General features: G+C 53.0%; 1 protein-coding gene and 1 pseudogene across 9 annotated transcripts in view; both read right to left on the reverse strand.

Annotated features, from left to right (window-relative positions):
- Positions 1–383: 383 nt before the first annotated feature.
- Positions 384–15,153, reverse strand: part of PLA2G6 (phospholipase A2 group VI) — a 51,361-nt gene continuing 36,591 nt past the window's right edge. For 6 of the 9 annotated variants that reach the window (XM_016161747.2, XM_016161748.2, XM_016161749.2 and 3 more), the window contains 8 exons: positions 14,190–14,268; positions 11,788–11,951; positions 10,315–10,465; positions 3,873–4,009; positions 3,340–3,494; positions 1,955–2,122; positions 1,361–1,434; positions 934–1,195 (listed from right to left, as the gene is read on the reverse strand). In XM_016161747.2, coding sequence (XP_016017233.1) covers positions 1,051–1,195; positions 1,361–1,434; positions 1,955–2,122; positions 3,340–3,494; positions 3,873–4,009; positions 10,315–10,465; positions 11,788–11,951; positions 14,190–14,268 — 1,073 coding nt within the window. In that variant the 3' untranslated portion in view covers positions 934–1,050. Of the gene's footprint in view, positions 1,196–1,360; positions 1,435–1,954; positions 2,123–3,339; positions 3,495–3,872; positions 4,010–10,314; positions 10,466–11,787; positions 11,952–14,189; positions 14,269–15,153 lie in introns of all 9 variants that reach the window. The other 3 variants (XM_036237480.1, XM_036237479.1, XM_036237477.1) reach the window with 2 other exon arrangements.
- On the reverse strand, positions 4,788–4,906 carry LOC118614048 (annotated as a pseudogene).

Raw genomic sequence — 15,153 nt, forward strand, 5'->3', positions numbered from 1 at the left:
GACCTACGTCTCAAGGGCCGAGCCTCTCATGTCCGCTGCTGCCCACCCAGCAACTGTGCATGCTGGAGAGGGCACAAGCCCTAATGTGGCACAGAGCCGGGGGCAAACCTTGGCCCTCCTCACTGGCTACGTGACCAGCCGGTGTCCTGCCCTCTCTGGGTCTCATCCCCTCCCTCAGCAAATAAGGCTCTCCCTTGCCTCCCACCATGGGACAGGGAGGCCTGTCTGCCGCCTCGAACACTCTCAGCAGCCTAGAAGAAGAGGTATCCCTGCCCCGGGGACCCGGGAAGGAAGATGACAGTGAGGCTGAAGGTCATGGCTGCGGGCAGCGGGTGGGTGGGGGGACAAGGGACACTCACACCACAGTACACACAACACAGCAGAACTGGAATCAAACCATTTATTTCACAGCATATGGCGGCTGCAGCCCACTTACAAACCACTGCCTGTCGGGAAGGGTAACTCAAGTCACAGGCGCAACCTTTGAGAGCCGAGGTGAGCTCACAGGGTGGGGCCGCACTGAGGGGTGCAGGTGGCTGGGTGTGTGCTGAGGGGCAAAGTCAAATGGCGCACCCCATTCCCAGAGCACGGGCTTCCCTGCTGATGGGGTAGGTGATGGCCAGTTTCTCTAGCCCAGCTCCCAGGGAAGAGGGCAGAGACTGGAAGGAGCAGCTGCACCCCCAGGGGACCTGGAAGAGCCTAAGGCCCTCCGGGAGGCCAGAGTTGGGGGCATACACAGGCACCTTAGTGTTTGAGCTGATGGGGGCGGGGGCACGGAGTCAATGTTCTTGGCTGCCAGGGAGAGGGCCCCAGCGAGGCTCTAGGCCTTCTAAGCCCGGAAGGACACACAGCGCCAGCAGACTGGGGCAGAGGGAGCGAGAGGCCTTCGGCACCAGCCTCAGGCAGGAAGCCCAGCGGCTTCTGAGGCCCGGTCTGTGGACAGAGCCGCCTGGGCCTGGCTCTGCCCAGCGGTGCTGTGCTCGGGCCTGGCCCACCTCCGCAGCGGGGTCGGGTGGGGGGAGGATGGGGGTGGCTGGGGGCCTGGCAGCCTTATGGCGAGAGCAGCAGCTGGATGAGCTTCTGGAACTGCTCCCGGTGCTCGTAGATGTAGACCTCGGTCTCCCAAAGGGCGTTGACCAGCACCGTGTCACTGACTTCGTCCAGCATGATGTCTGTCCCCAGCTGGGGGTTCAATCTGTCCAAGTCAAGGAGGGGTCACTCCAGGACACTTGGCCTGGGTGGGGGACAAGCGCTACGACTTGGGAAAGGGGAAGTCCATGCCAAGGACGGGCTAGGAAGGTCGCCAGGTCTGGCCAGGCCGAGAAGTGGGGCTGGGGGCCAGGGCCAGCCGAGCCCTCACCTGAAGTACTGGATGCCGACCATCTCGCACCAGGCCCGGGCCCGGTCCACGGCCCGCCCATCCGGATCTGTGCACTGGCGAGAAGCAGCCTCTGTAAGTACCCAGCACACGCCACACCCACGGTCCCCACCTGGGGAGCCCCAGGTTCCAGTCTGGCTCAGCCACCTATCGGCAGTGACTTTAGGCAAGTTCCCTTCCCTGTGCTGCAGTGACTGTCAAGCTGTGCAATCAGGGGGCACGGTCTATGCTTTACGAGGAGGCTCAGCCCCTCCCGTTCAAGGTCAACGTGTGTGTGTTCGGGGTGGACGGATCTCTGCACCCCCACCCCTTGCAGCTTCTGTTCATCTGATAGTCTGGGCTTCTGCACAGGGCTGTCTGAAGGAAGGGACCCACAGCTAAAAAAGGTGCTTGAAAACCCCTGCTACACAGGTGGTCACTGAGGGTCCCTGCCAGGACTGAGACTCTGAATCAGGAAACTGGCTAAAGAGGGTCAACAAAGTGTCCCTGACACCCAGGGTCCCACGAAAGGCGGTAAAGGCGTCATCCAGGGGCTGAGGCCCCAAGGGGAGTGGGCCCAGGGAGGATCATACTCACACAGTCCACCACCATCTTGCCCAGTTCCTTGGCCCCAAAAACAGTCTTAGCCAGTTCCCAGGGGTTGCTGGGACGGAAGACATCCACGCAGGTCACAGGCACCTGCGGGGACCTCCCTGTCCCCAGAGAGACAACGATGGAGAGTTTCTTCACCTTGTTGCCCTGACCCTGTTGGAGACAGGCAGGGGTGCTCAGGGGAGACCTTCCCCCAGTGGACCTTTCCAAGGGTGAGGGGCGCCCCGTGGTGAGAGAGGGGCCGGTGCTGGGGGCCTGGGGACGCGCGAGGATGGGGGATGGGCCTCCAGAGGCGGCATGGCTTGTGCTGCACCCCCCCCTTGCTCCAGAACAAGCTCACTGCCAATCTGCTGGGCGATCTCGGTGAGTCACTCCTACCCATGTGTGTCACAGGAGGACCCTTCCCCATCCCAGTCTCTGAAGCCCTTCTCCTCCAGGTAGCACGCCCTGCTTTGTTTGGCCCCTAGAGGGCGCTTGTCTCTCTGATGGCCCCTGCCTAGCACCGCGCAGGGCTGTGTCCAGGACTTAATGATGGCGGCAGTGACAACCACAGCCAAGGACATGTCACACAGGATCAGGCACTGTCGTAAACACTTTACAGACAGGAGCACGTGGGAGCTTCCTGCCGATCTTCAGGCCAGTTCCATCAGGAACACCATTCGGTGGCTGAAGGGAAGCGTGGCCCAGAGTCCAAAACCAGAGGTTGTGTGACCCCAGGGCCCGAGCTCAGGCCACCGCACCACACTGCCCCTGCTGGCACGTGTGGGCCTCGCCACCTCTGCGCCAAGCTCCTTGGGCTGAGGGCCACTTCTCCTCCAGATCACTGACTCTGCACTGCCCCATCCCCAGAGGGCTCAGGGTGGGGTCCCCTCCTCCTCTGTTAGCCTTTTCCTAGCTCCCAGGTCTCCCAGCAGAGGTGAGGCCCCTCCTGGGCACCAGCACAGTCCTCTATCACAGCACCCAAAACACTAGGAAGGGCGAGCCTTTGTTTACGCACTGTCTCCCTTGGATGGGAGCAACTCAAGGGCAAGTGTGTGTCCCCTGGCTGGGCAGTGGCTAGGATGGGGAGTGGCATGTACTGGGACACATGCGGCCCTCCCCACGAAGAGCAGACACTACCTGATTATAACATTCTGCACCACTTAGTCCGGACCGGGCCTCAGAACCCCTCCTAGCACAGTGCTTCGGGGAGACACCACCAATGAGCAGGTTCAAGTGCAAGTTAAAACTGCTCTCAAGTGCGCAGACCAATGAACGCGTGAATAAAGGTCAACTGCTCTCCTGGGAGTCCGCCCTTAGGAAGGTTTGCTGGAACGGGGTGGCTGCAGCGTGCGGTCATGTCAGGCCCCTCCGACCTGAGTGGCTCTCACCTTGCGGATCATGTCCTGGTTGTACTCATGGATCTCGGTCATGGCGTCCAGCGTGGGGTTGTTGGCCAGCAGCCCGCCATCCAGGAAACGCCCGTTAGGCCGGAAGTAGGTGGGGGCTGCCCCGCTGCTCCGGGCTGCCCGCCACACCAGCTGCTCTGCGGTTGGGGAGGAAGGTGGCCTAGTGGGACTGGTGTAAAACCCGGGCGCGTCGGATCTTGGTGGAGTGCGTGTGTGTGCGTGTATGGGGCTGCAGGAGGAGGGAGAAGCTGGGGACTCTTCAGGAGTGGGCTTGACGTCTGGCCCTGCCATCCTTGTGGAAGGCAGGTGCACCTGTGGGGCCTCCAGGGGCCTCCTCTAGCCTGCCCGAGGCCTGACAGCTCCCCAGCTCTGCCTGCTGCCAGCCTGTAGGACTCGGGGCAGCGAGTGGGAGGGCGCTGGGCTGGGGGTGTCCAGCAAGCCTGCGACTCCCACCCACCACCCTGCCACCTCGCAGGCCAACTGTTTCCCACAGATGCATCAAATGTGGTTGTAACCTGAGGGCTGAGTTAGAGGCTTTAGGTTAATATTCTGGTTGAAACGAGGCTCCCGTACAGTCTCCGGAGCATCGTAATTCCGGAAGAGGTGAAGCTCAGCTGGCTGCCGGTCGGACAGTGTCCCTGTCAGCATCACCCTGGAAAGAAACGAGGAGGACACCTGAAGCCACTGACCCATCCACCCTTGGCGATCCACTTCTGGGAATTCACCCTGTCGCATGTGTGCAGAAGGGTGCGCACAAGGCTACCAACAGCAGCTTCGGCTGTTCAAGCGAAAGACTGGCAGCAACCGAACTGTCCGTCAGCGGGTCAGCTCCCCGCCCCATGGTTCCCCCACTCAGCGTCACTGCAGAAGGACCGAGCAGCGCTTTATGTACCGATAGGCGCTGAGCACCAAGATTTACGGTCAACCGGAAAAACAAGGGTCAGGACAGTGTGTGCAGTCTGCCACCATTTATTTAAAAATGAAACCCCCCAAAACCTATGTACCTATTTGCTTAGTCAGAGGTAACTCTGAAAGGGCCCATGAGCAGCACCGGCAACAGTGAGCTGCCTCTGGGGCAGGGGGCTGCTTGGTGGCTGTATCTCTGGGACAGGAGTGGGAGAAGACCTCACTGTCACCTCTGATACCTCATCAATGTTCTACCTGCCATGTGAGTCTACAGTTAAAGAAGACTTGTCTTGAGAGACGCAGACATTCGTAAATACTCTGGGGTAGACAGACGGGCACAGCCCCCTTGGAAACTAATATGTGTTAAAACCCTTAGCAAGGTCCTGGCTCTTTGGTCTGGGAATTCCATTTTGGAAAATCTGTCCTAAAGGAATAACCTTAGTTACAATGAAAGCTTCTTTGTATAAGGTTATTCACCACAGTGTAATTTATTTATTTTTAAATTTAATTTATTATTTTTTTAATGCCTACAGCATCTGGTCTTCCAAGGTGGTCTCCCATCCAAGTACTAACCAGGCCTGACCCTGCTTAGCTTCTGTGATCAGACGAGGTCGGGTACATTCTGGGTGGGATGGCTACAGACTACAGAGTAATTTATTATAGTGAGAAATGAACTGATCTAAATCGTAAGGTCAGAAGGGAGTAAGTACACAATGAAATGTTTCACAGCCATTCAAAATCATTCTTGCAAGGAGTTCAGAGTAACAAAAATACAATTGTTACGTTGTAAAGATAGATATAAAGGAAAGGAAACAAAAAACTCTTCTAGAAAAAATAAACTGTTAGTTTTCCATTCCTGGGAATACTGTGAGAAGGTTAATTGAACAATCTTCCCACTGAACAAAAAATTAAGTGCTGGAAAAAAATTTTTTTAAAAAAATCTACCTAGAAGCATAGAAGACCTGACAAGACAGACAGGGAAATACCAGGCTAAATTCTGAGGATAAGAAAAAACCCAGAGAGGTAAGTGTCACACAGACTCAGCTTTGACCTGAAGATAGATGCTAAACCCAGTAAATCTGAACTTCAGCGATGGGGCCTCATGTGGCCAGAGGGACAAAGTCAAGGCCCAGGGCCCACCAAAGGTTAGGGGTCTAATGAGAAATTCTCCCTCTTTTAGGTTGGGACCCCAAAGGGCTACACTCGGGTAAGGTGAACTAGAAATAAACCCGCCCCTTCCCCATCCCTATGAGGAAAGGTGCCTTGGCACTGGACAAAGAAGGGAGAAAAAAATCACTGAAAATGAATAACCACAAACTAAAATGCCTTCAGATTTGGAGTCTAAATTCACATCACCTGGGGGAAGTCTCTAAGCCTTCATACCAAGAATTTATAGTGGCCCTAGATAGTAGTGTACTTAGGTACCTGAAATAAATAACACAAGACACTTTCAAGAAAGATATTCTCATTCTAGGCCTCGTATAATCTGCATATATTATTTTCAATGCTAAAGAACACAACATAGTTAAAAGATGGGGGGTGGGGGAAGCACACAATGAAATAAAATACCATGAATAAGAACCAGCATAAACCAACATAAACGACAAAACATACCTACACAGATTGCAGATATCTGAATCCTCAAAGATTACAAAACAGCTATGCTTACAATGTTTAAAGACATCAAAGACAAGCTTGATACTATCTTCAGAGAACAAGAAAGTATAAGTAATGATCTAGAAGACATGAAGAACCAAAAAATACTTCTGAAATTAAGCAACAAAAAACCAATAGAATAAAAAAATTCAGTGAATGGGTTAAATGGAAATTTAGATAAAGCTAAAGAGAGAATTTGTGAATTGGAAAATAGGTAAGAAGAAATTATTCAGAATGTAACAGAGATGTGAAACAATAGAAAATAGAAGACCAACAAATCCCATGCAGGATAAGTTAGAAGAAATTTATATCTAAATATATCACAATGCAACTTTAGAGCACCAAAAATAAACAAACAAAAGCATCCAGAGAAAAAAGACCAATTACCTTCAAAGAAGTAACAATTAGATCGGAACTGACCTTGCAAATGCAACAATGGAAGCTTAAAGATGACAAAATGATATCCTCCATGCTCTACAAAAAAAAAATCACCAACCTAGCATTCTATACTCAACAAGAATAAGTGCAAAATAAAACTATTTTCAATTAACGTGAGTGAAATAAACCTATTTTCAAATAACTCTGCAAGTGCATGATTTACCACTAGTAAACACTCTATAGAAAAGTCAAAAGAACGTACTTTAGGCAGAAGGAAAATGTTCAGAGATGGAAGTCTGAGATGCAGAAAAGAATGTATGTACATATAAATATACATATGGATATGTATACGCATAAACACATACATACACACACATACATACCCAATGGTGTGCCAGAGGGAGCTCGTATCATTCTCATGAGAACCTATTGCTAAATCTCACAAGCTGGTTGCTAAACTGTTAATAGTTTGAAATCAGCCATGATGGGAGTATTTATGTCATGGGAATTGGCAAAGACTACAATTTGGGACTTTCCTCTCCACAGATCTGGTTTACCAGCACACTGCTAAATAAAATCTAAATGAACATCAACCTTGAAAAAATAATAATAGTGTCTTGTGAGACTTAAAAAAAAACAAGATAGATTTAAAATACAGAAGAACAGTGATAGATAAGGTTTATGGAACTGATTAAATCAATTAATTAAATCATAGACGTGGATGCAAATCCTAAACAAAATATTAGCAAACTAAATCCATTAGAATTCTCTCTATAAAAGGCACCAGGAATTGAAAGCAGGGACTTGGACAGGTACTTGTACACCTATGTGCACAGCAGCATTATGCATAATAGTTAATAGGAGGAAACAACCCAAATGTTTGTCAACAGATGAATGGATAAACAAATGTGTTAGATACATGCAATGGAATATTATTCAGTCTTAAAACGGAATGGAATTCAGATACATACTACGACATGGATGAACCTTGAGGACATTGTGCTAAGTGAACTAGGCCAGTCACGAAGACAAACGCTGTACGATTCCACATACACGAGGTACTCAGAGCAGTCAAACTCACAGAAACACAGAGCAGAGTGGCGGCTGCCAGGTGCCGGAGGAGAGGGACGTGGATAGTTGTTTAATGGGTACAGAGTGTCAGTTTTACCAGATGAAAAAGTTCAGGAGATTAGTTACATGATAATGTAAATATACTTAACACTACTGAACTATACACTTAAAAATGATTAAGATGGTACATTTTATGTGTATTTTACCACAATTAAAACTTTTTTAAAAAATGGTATTTCTAAATACCAGCTCCGGTTAGAAAATGAAATGTTTAAAAAGGTATACTTTGCAATAGCACAAAACATAAGCAATACCTACGAATAAAAAGAACTCACGTGTAAGATCTCGCTAGATAAAATTATAAAACCGTACTGAGAAACTTTATACAATGCTCTCTAATTGGAAGACTCGGTGTTTTCAGATGTCAGTTCTCTCCAGATAAGCTCACAGATTGTGTTAAATCTCCCTGATACAAACCTCAATCAAATCCAACAGGATTTGGTTTTCTGTAGAATTTGGCAATCTGATCCTACAATTTATATGGAAACACGAATAGCAACAAATAACCTTTATATAGTACTTCCAATGTGCCAAGTGCTTTTTTAAGTGCTTTATAAATATTAACTTTTTTATTCCACATGAAAACTCCAGAAGGCAGGTGGTATAGCATTCCCCTTTTCCAGAAAAGAAAACTTTAGGGTGCATGACCTTAACCACTTCACTACAGTGCCTCCAAGAACAGCCAAGCCTCTTGAAGATGAAGGTGAAGCTGGGAGGCCCTGCTGCCCCGAATACCAGGACTCAGTAAAACACTGCACAAGGACGGCTCTGGGGTCTGGACAGAGGCACGGACATCATCCAGCCAACGGAGCAGAACACAGCCAGAAACAGACGTGAACAAGGACCCTTGCCCAGGAGGCACGGCATGCAGATATGGAGGGGAAAACAGACTCTGCACAGGTGAGGCTGGGGAAACTGGTGTTCACATGGGAAAGATGAAGCTCCTGGATACACAGGCAATTCCATGTTGATTAAAAACCTAAACATGACAGGTGCCTCTAGGGAGCTTTCCCACTTAACACAGTGGGCTGCTTCCTCCCCTGAGTTAAGGAAGGGTTCTTAAATGAAAAATAAAAAGCACAAGGTCTAAAATATTTATAAATTCGACTACATTAAGAACACCCATTCCCCAATACAACACCATAAAGAACGTGAAAAGACAAGCCACGGAGTGGGAGGAAAGATTTCCATATATCCATCAAAGGACTAGCTTTCAAAGAATAAAGAGGATCATGAAGGAACCTCAGAATCCAAAAATCACACAACCCAATTTTGCCAAAAATAGGCATAACACTTGAACAGGAACTCTATAAACGAAGATCCAAATGACCTTTAAACCTATGAAAAGCTGTTCAACCTCCCCAGTCATCAGAGGAACAAAAATGCAAACCGCAGACACCACCTTACAACGCCCACCCCTCACCCCGCCTCCAGATTTGTAAAGATAAAAACGTTTGACGATAAGCAAACGTTAGCAGGAACGCAGAGCAGCAGGAACACTCGAGCACAGTGAATGGAGAGAATAGAGAAACCAGCGCCCTGGACACGGGGCAGAAGCTGGGGGGAGGCAGCGCCCTCTGAGACTCGGCTCTCCCCCGAGGCACACCCGAGGGCACCAGTCCTAAGACATTCGCCACAGCACTCTCCACAAGACCCCTAATGTGGCAGTCACAGGAGGGACGAGAATGAAGGACGTACAGCTGCACTCAAGAGCAGGGACCACGCTGACGAACGAAGCAGTGATGGAAAGAGGAGGTCACCCACAGAACGCGAGCCCATAACCGTGCTCGCAGGGTGCTGTCCGGGGCTGCACTCACCGGTGGCAAACCCGTATAGAAAAGGCAGGAAATCCCATTTCACACTGGTCAGGAGAGCAGCTACCTGGTGTGGAGCTCAGGAGGCGGGAGCTGTGACGGGCGGAGCACACACCCAAGGGGCTTCGAACTTGGCCGGTGGGCATGTGAGTGTTTGCCTTATAATTAATTATTCATTGAACTGGTTTATGTACTTTTCTAAATGTAAGTTCACCATAAAAAAGAAAAAAGCATCTAGGATAAAATATACAAAAATGTTTTTAAAATATCTTTTGGTTAATAAATCATAGATATTTTCCTTCTCTTTGTACTGTGTATTATTTGATTTTCTTAAAAGATTACATATTATCCTACAATGAAAAAGCTTTATCGTAAAAAGAAATCCTTCCAAACCCTCTAGGCGTTGCTCATACTTCACTTCCTCCCGGAAGCCCTCCCTGACTACCTCACCCTCAGTCCTCTGCCCCCGTTGCTCCCACAGTTAGTTGGTTAATAAAGACTTTTCAATGGGCTGCTCTGGGAGAGGCACTGTGCCAGGAGCTGGGGCTAAAGAAAAAACAAGGCAGTCATATTCCTACTTCAGGCAGCTCACTGTCTGGCAGGTGACACAGGCCTTAAACAGACAATAAAGTAATTCTGGGGTGGGGGCACTGTAGGCTCTTCTGGACCCTTTTAAGCATAAGCATACGTTGCCTTGCCCGGCTGCTATTTTTTTCAGGTCAGTTACCTCCCAACCAGACTCTGAACCTTTCTGGTGGTTGTATCCAGACACACACACACACACACACACACACACACACACACAGCCAGCCTGGGGCAGAGCCATGCTCAGCAAAGAAGTCCTGAGTATGTATTGAATGAAAATTGACCCCCTCTGACCCCAAGATGTGCTGTTTTGTTGGAAAAACACTGAAATGCATGGGTCAAGAGCGTTCTGCACTTGTGTGCTCTGGGAGAAGCCCCTCATTTACATGAGAAGAAGCTGCTCCCCCCACCCCCTCAGCTTTAACCAGACCACGACAGCTCTCTGCCCCCAGAAACAGCAGAAGGGGACCCCACTGTGGAGGCTTACTTGGGCTTCTTGATGTCCGTCATCTTGGTGTGCTCTCCAAACTCTCGCTTCAGGAACTCCTCCAGGGGCCCCGACTCGTAGGGCCGCGAGCCCCGGAACACCTCATCCTTCATGCGAAAGTACACGCCACGCATGTAGGCCATGGACTTGCCTAGAAACAAGGGGGTCGAGGTGGGGAGGAACGCAAGGGTCATGCCCGACGCGGGGCCTGAGCACACGCCGGCTCGGGAACCACAGGCCAGCAGTGACCAGAGTGGCAGGGGACAGGACGCTGAGCAAGCCTGGGCACCTGGGCCCCTCCTTTGGACCTTCCCACACAGGCAGATGTCCCCTTTGGCTGCCCAAGGCTCTGTACTTGACTTTGTATTCATAATTTTGTATTATTTTCCTTAAAGGACCCTGAATGTATATAAGCCTGTAAACCTAGGTCCACCCTGTTTGTCATGACTAGAAAGACCAGCCCTGTCCTCTGAGCCTCCAACAACAGACAGGGTCAATGTGTACCTCACAGGACCCGCCAGGGGTATGTACAAGAAGGCCGGCTGTGGAGAGGGGGTTTCTGCCTCTGTGAGAGACTGAACTGGATAATTTCTCAGATCCCTTCCATAGCCCTGGGGGTCTGAAGACCCTGTATGAAAGGTCCACTGAAGAAGGAAGTGACCCTTTCTGGAAGAGAGGCTAGGACCTCTTCCCCGCCCTCCCCCATCTGATGTCCCCAGCAGAGGTGGGCCCGGGATGGCTCTTCTCTCACTGAAGACAGGAACCGAAGACCCGAGAGGGAGCTTGGGGCCTGTAGCCGGGGGAGAGCTGAGCGCACAGATTCAGACCCGGCCTGGCTCTGCCTGGCTCACTGGGTGACCCTCTCTGGTCCTCAGTTTCCCCAGCTGTAACCTCACAAGGCTATGATGAGAATCATTAAAAAGATGTGAAAAACTAGGCAGGAAACTGTTGCGATGACGAAATCCCGGCAACTTGCCAGCTGCTGACTGTCTTGTCCCCAGAGCCCACGGCCGCGGCTCCCAGGCTGGCCGTGCTCATGGCCCTGCGTGTCCTGGACTGCAGAGCCATGGCCTCCTCCCTCGGTGAAGGCGCCCTGATACCTGCACCGCCCCCATCAGATGGGGGCTCCCTGAGTAGGGCCTTCCCTGACTTAATCCCGTGTCCCTAGCACAGGCCTGGCCCTAATGCTCTGGGTGCAGGAGGCTCCTCTCCTGGTGCCTTCAGATCCAGAGGGTGCTTGGAGAGTATGGAATTCGATGGCACTGGGCAGGGATTATTGTCAGGGACGCCAAGGCTGAGGCCAGTTCCCACCTGAGTGGGGCTGCACCCTGTCTGGGGAGTACCCCACAGGCAGGATCACACGGCCCAGACAGCTCCGTGAAGGAGACACCACTTGAGCTGAGACAAGCCTACCCAGACATTTGCAGGTCTCAACCACCCCCCCCTGCCCATTGCCCAGGGGGCTGCCCTCACTGTGCAAAATGGCCAGGGCCAGGATGCCCCCAGTGCTGGTCCCTGCCACCCAGTCAAAGAGGTCCTTGGTAGCGACGCCCGAGGCCTTCTCGATGGCGATGAGGAGCTGGATGATGATCAGGCCTTTCACGCCCCCTCCATCCAGGCAGAGCAGGTGGTCGTGGCTGTGGAGGGGACAGCAGTGGGAGAGAAGAAGGTCCAATCATAGCCCAGCACTTTACGTCCGCACCCTAGCTTGTGTCCCTGGGCATGGGTGCCGTGGCAGCCACATGAGCACATGAGACCAGGCTCCTGGGAGCTCTGGGCTATTGGGGGCGGGGGCGGGGCAGGGGATCATAAAGGAATAAACATGTATTTCAGTAGGTGAAAAGTACACTAAAGATACCGGAAGGTAAGGGGCAGCAGGGGGCAAGTAACCGGCCAGGTGCGACATCAACAGACACCTGGGTCTGTCTCCCACTCTGGACAGGGAGCTCCTGAGGGCAGCCGCTGGCTCTGGTCAGGTCTAGAGTCCCACTCCCAGGTCTGCCCTAAGCAGGTGCTGGATAAAAGTCTGTCTGAATTAAGCAGGGTTGTGAGGCTGGATCCTATAACTAACTGGGCAGGAACGGGTAGCAGAGGGGGATCAGGACCCTCCACCCAGGTGGCAGCAGCAGGGGAGGAGGGGGCAGGGAGAAAGGACAGTCTACGTATGTGCCAGGAGCTGTGAGGGGTTCTCACCAGCATGAACCCACTTAAAAGTCCCAAACCCCTTGGGAGGCGGACACGCCCTGTCACCCCTGTGCATGGCAGTGAAGGAATGAAGTGCGGAGGTTAGGTGACTGCCAAAGTCACGTGGGTAGTGAGCAATGCTGACCCCAGGTCTGCTGACCCCTAAGTCACACCTCTCCCACATGCCCTGACCTGTCTCTCTCAGTCCTGCCACGCCTGGCCTGGCCAGCACCCTCCCACTCCCACCCACCCCGCAGAAGTGGGGAGGAGGGCTCCATAGTCTGCGAGTAGACCTGGAAGCTTCCTTCTGGTCTCATCTTGCCATCTCAGTTTAAATGTCACTGCTGAGAGAAGCCTGCCCCGAGGCCACCAGGACCCTCCAGCTCAGCCTGCTCCTGCTCCGCCCACCTCCTCGATGGTGAGCTCCTCTCCCCTCCAGAGCAATCATTTTTTGTTCTCCCGTTTACTCTCTTTCTCCCTGAGGGCAGGGACTGGCTCTGCTTTCCTATTCAGTACATACAGGAAGCCGTTAATAGACAGCTGATCAACTAAGGAGGACTGTGTCCTGCCTCCAGGGTCCCTTGTGTTTTCCTGGACCAGCTGCTGGCCCTGCGGCAAGCCCAGAAGGTGGCCGGAGGCCTACCGGGCCTGATGGGGAAGGCGAACATGCAAGAGACCGTTCTGAGGATGCGCGGGGCTGGCCGCCCACAGGGAGCAGGGCTGAGCTGCGGCTCACAGACCCGTGTGGGGAGGTCCCCACAGGGCCGTGCCGACTCTCACCTCAGCCCCACCTGCAAGGAGGGCGCAGGGGAAAGAAAGCGCTAGAATGTTGATTGGCAGGTGCACGCCCCGGGCACACGTTGCGAGGTGGCTGAGGAAACAAGTGGAACATGGCAAAGGGGACTGCGCGCTTCAGGTGACGAGTGGCACAGCCACCTGACGTGGCCCTGGGACGGGGTGCTTTCCCTGCTGGGGCCGGCCCGGGGACAACGCCAGGAGAGAGCCCGCAGCAGCAGAAAGGGCGCCGACCCTGAGGGCCTGGGCCCGAGTCTCCTCTCCGACACTTTGAGACCCTGAGCAGGTCACTTAACCTCTGGAGGACTCCAGTTCTGCAGTTACCTCCCTAGGAAGGCTGTTAGGGACATGGGCTAGTAATCAACAGAATAAACCATCTGTCGCTAAAGGGAGGGGTGGAGAGAACAGCCGATGGGAACCACATCTGTCGGGACAGCCTGCCGTGCTGGCGGGCACTGATTCTGGGCCCCAAGGACTGTCTTCCAGGACAGGGCGTGGGCTTCTCCTTGCGCCTGTCACCCAGACCTGCCTCCTGCAATGGGCCTGGTGCACAGCAGTGGAGTAGGCCAGCAGCCCGCCCACCAGCTCTGTGGAGGGAGGCAGGGTAGGAGCGCGGTGGAATCAGAGGAAAGCAGGCCCCGGTCTCTCCAGAGGGGATCCGGGCCATCTCCCCACAACCATGGCAGGGGGACAGGACGGCGGCCAGCTCCATCATGTGACCCAGAGCTTGTAGCATGGACACTGACAAAGGAGCAGATGCAGGCTCTAGAGACTTGGTCCCCTCCCTGTGAACTACAGGGCACATGAGCCACCTCATGGGCATGGGCAGAAGCCTCGAGCCCGCGGTGGGCACTCGGCAGAGGCCTCGCACGTACGGCACCCCCTCCCTCACTTACCTCCGCTTCTCGTCCCGCATGGAGCTCAGGATGAAGGTTGGCTTCCGGGCCCGGGAGATGTGCATTAGGTCCTGCAGCTCTGTGGGGCACAGGGTGGTGTGGGCTCCGGCCAGGCAGGTCCCACCCCCTGCCCCTGGGTTCTGAAGGAAACCTGGAGCTATGGCCTCACCCCACTGTCTACAGCAAGAGCATCTGCCTGCTGCCCCCAGGAAGGGCTACTTGTCCCAGGACAGCTGAGCCAGAGGACACAGGCCCCTCAAGGAGGAACATGTTGGAACAGATGGGAGCCCACTGCTCTGGGAAGGGCCCCCACCCTGCCTGGCCAGCACCTGGATTCCCCTCAATGTCTGTCTCCCAAATCTGTGACACACAAGCACCTGTTACGTCCTGTGCTTTGCCGTCCGCGATGCATTTCTTCGTGCATCGGGCTTGGGCTGCTAACAGCCACCATGACCAGAATCTTTATTCCCAATTTATGGATGAGGCTCAAAGAGGTTACTTGTCCAAGGTCACTGAGCCAAAAAGGCTGAGTCAGGATGTTCTTCAGGATTTAACTCCGTCAACAAAGAACGACCACGCTTCAGATGCCCCTCGTCCCAATCCCAGGTCTGGAAACTTCCTTAGCAACCTCTCTGCTTGGAGGCACCCATCCATGTTTTCCCCTGTGCCCACCCAGCAGGTTAGCTGCCCTCCTGATGAGCAGCCCAGCCGCAGGTGCCTGGCCTGGCAGTGCCATGTCACCCGGATTCTGACGGGCTCTCCCCACTACTGCGCTCGGAGTCTGCGGCAGCAAAGCGGGAAGGCAGGCTGCAAAGCGGTGGGAAGGTGGCCAGAATGGGCAAGACGAGCGGGACACTGGCCGGGAGAGGCGGCAAACAGCGACAGGGTGGGTGGCAAGGAAGCATGCGTGTGCCGCGCAGCTGAGAAGGGGAGGAGGGAGCTGGGCATGTCTGGGCCCTGCGGC

Source organism: Rousettus aegyptiacus, unplaced genomic scaffold (assembly GCF_014176215.1).
Source record: "Rousettus aegyptiacus isolate mRouAeg1 unplaced genomic scaffold, mRouAeg1.p scaffold_m13_p_2, whole genome shotgun sequence".
In the NCBI taxonomy this organism is placed as follows: domain Eukaryota; kingdom Metazoa; phylum Chordata; class Mammalia; order Chiroptera; family Pteropodidae; genus Rousettus; species Rousettus aegyptiacus.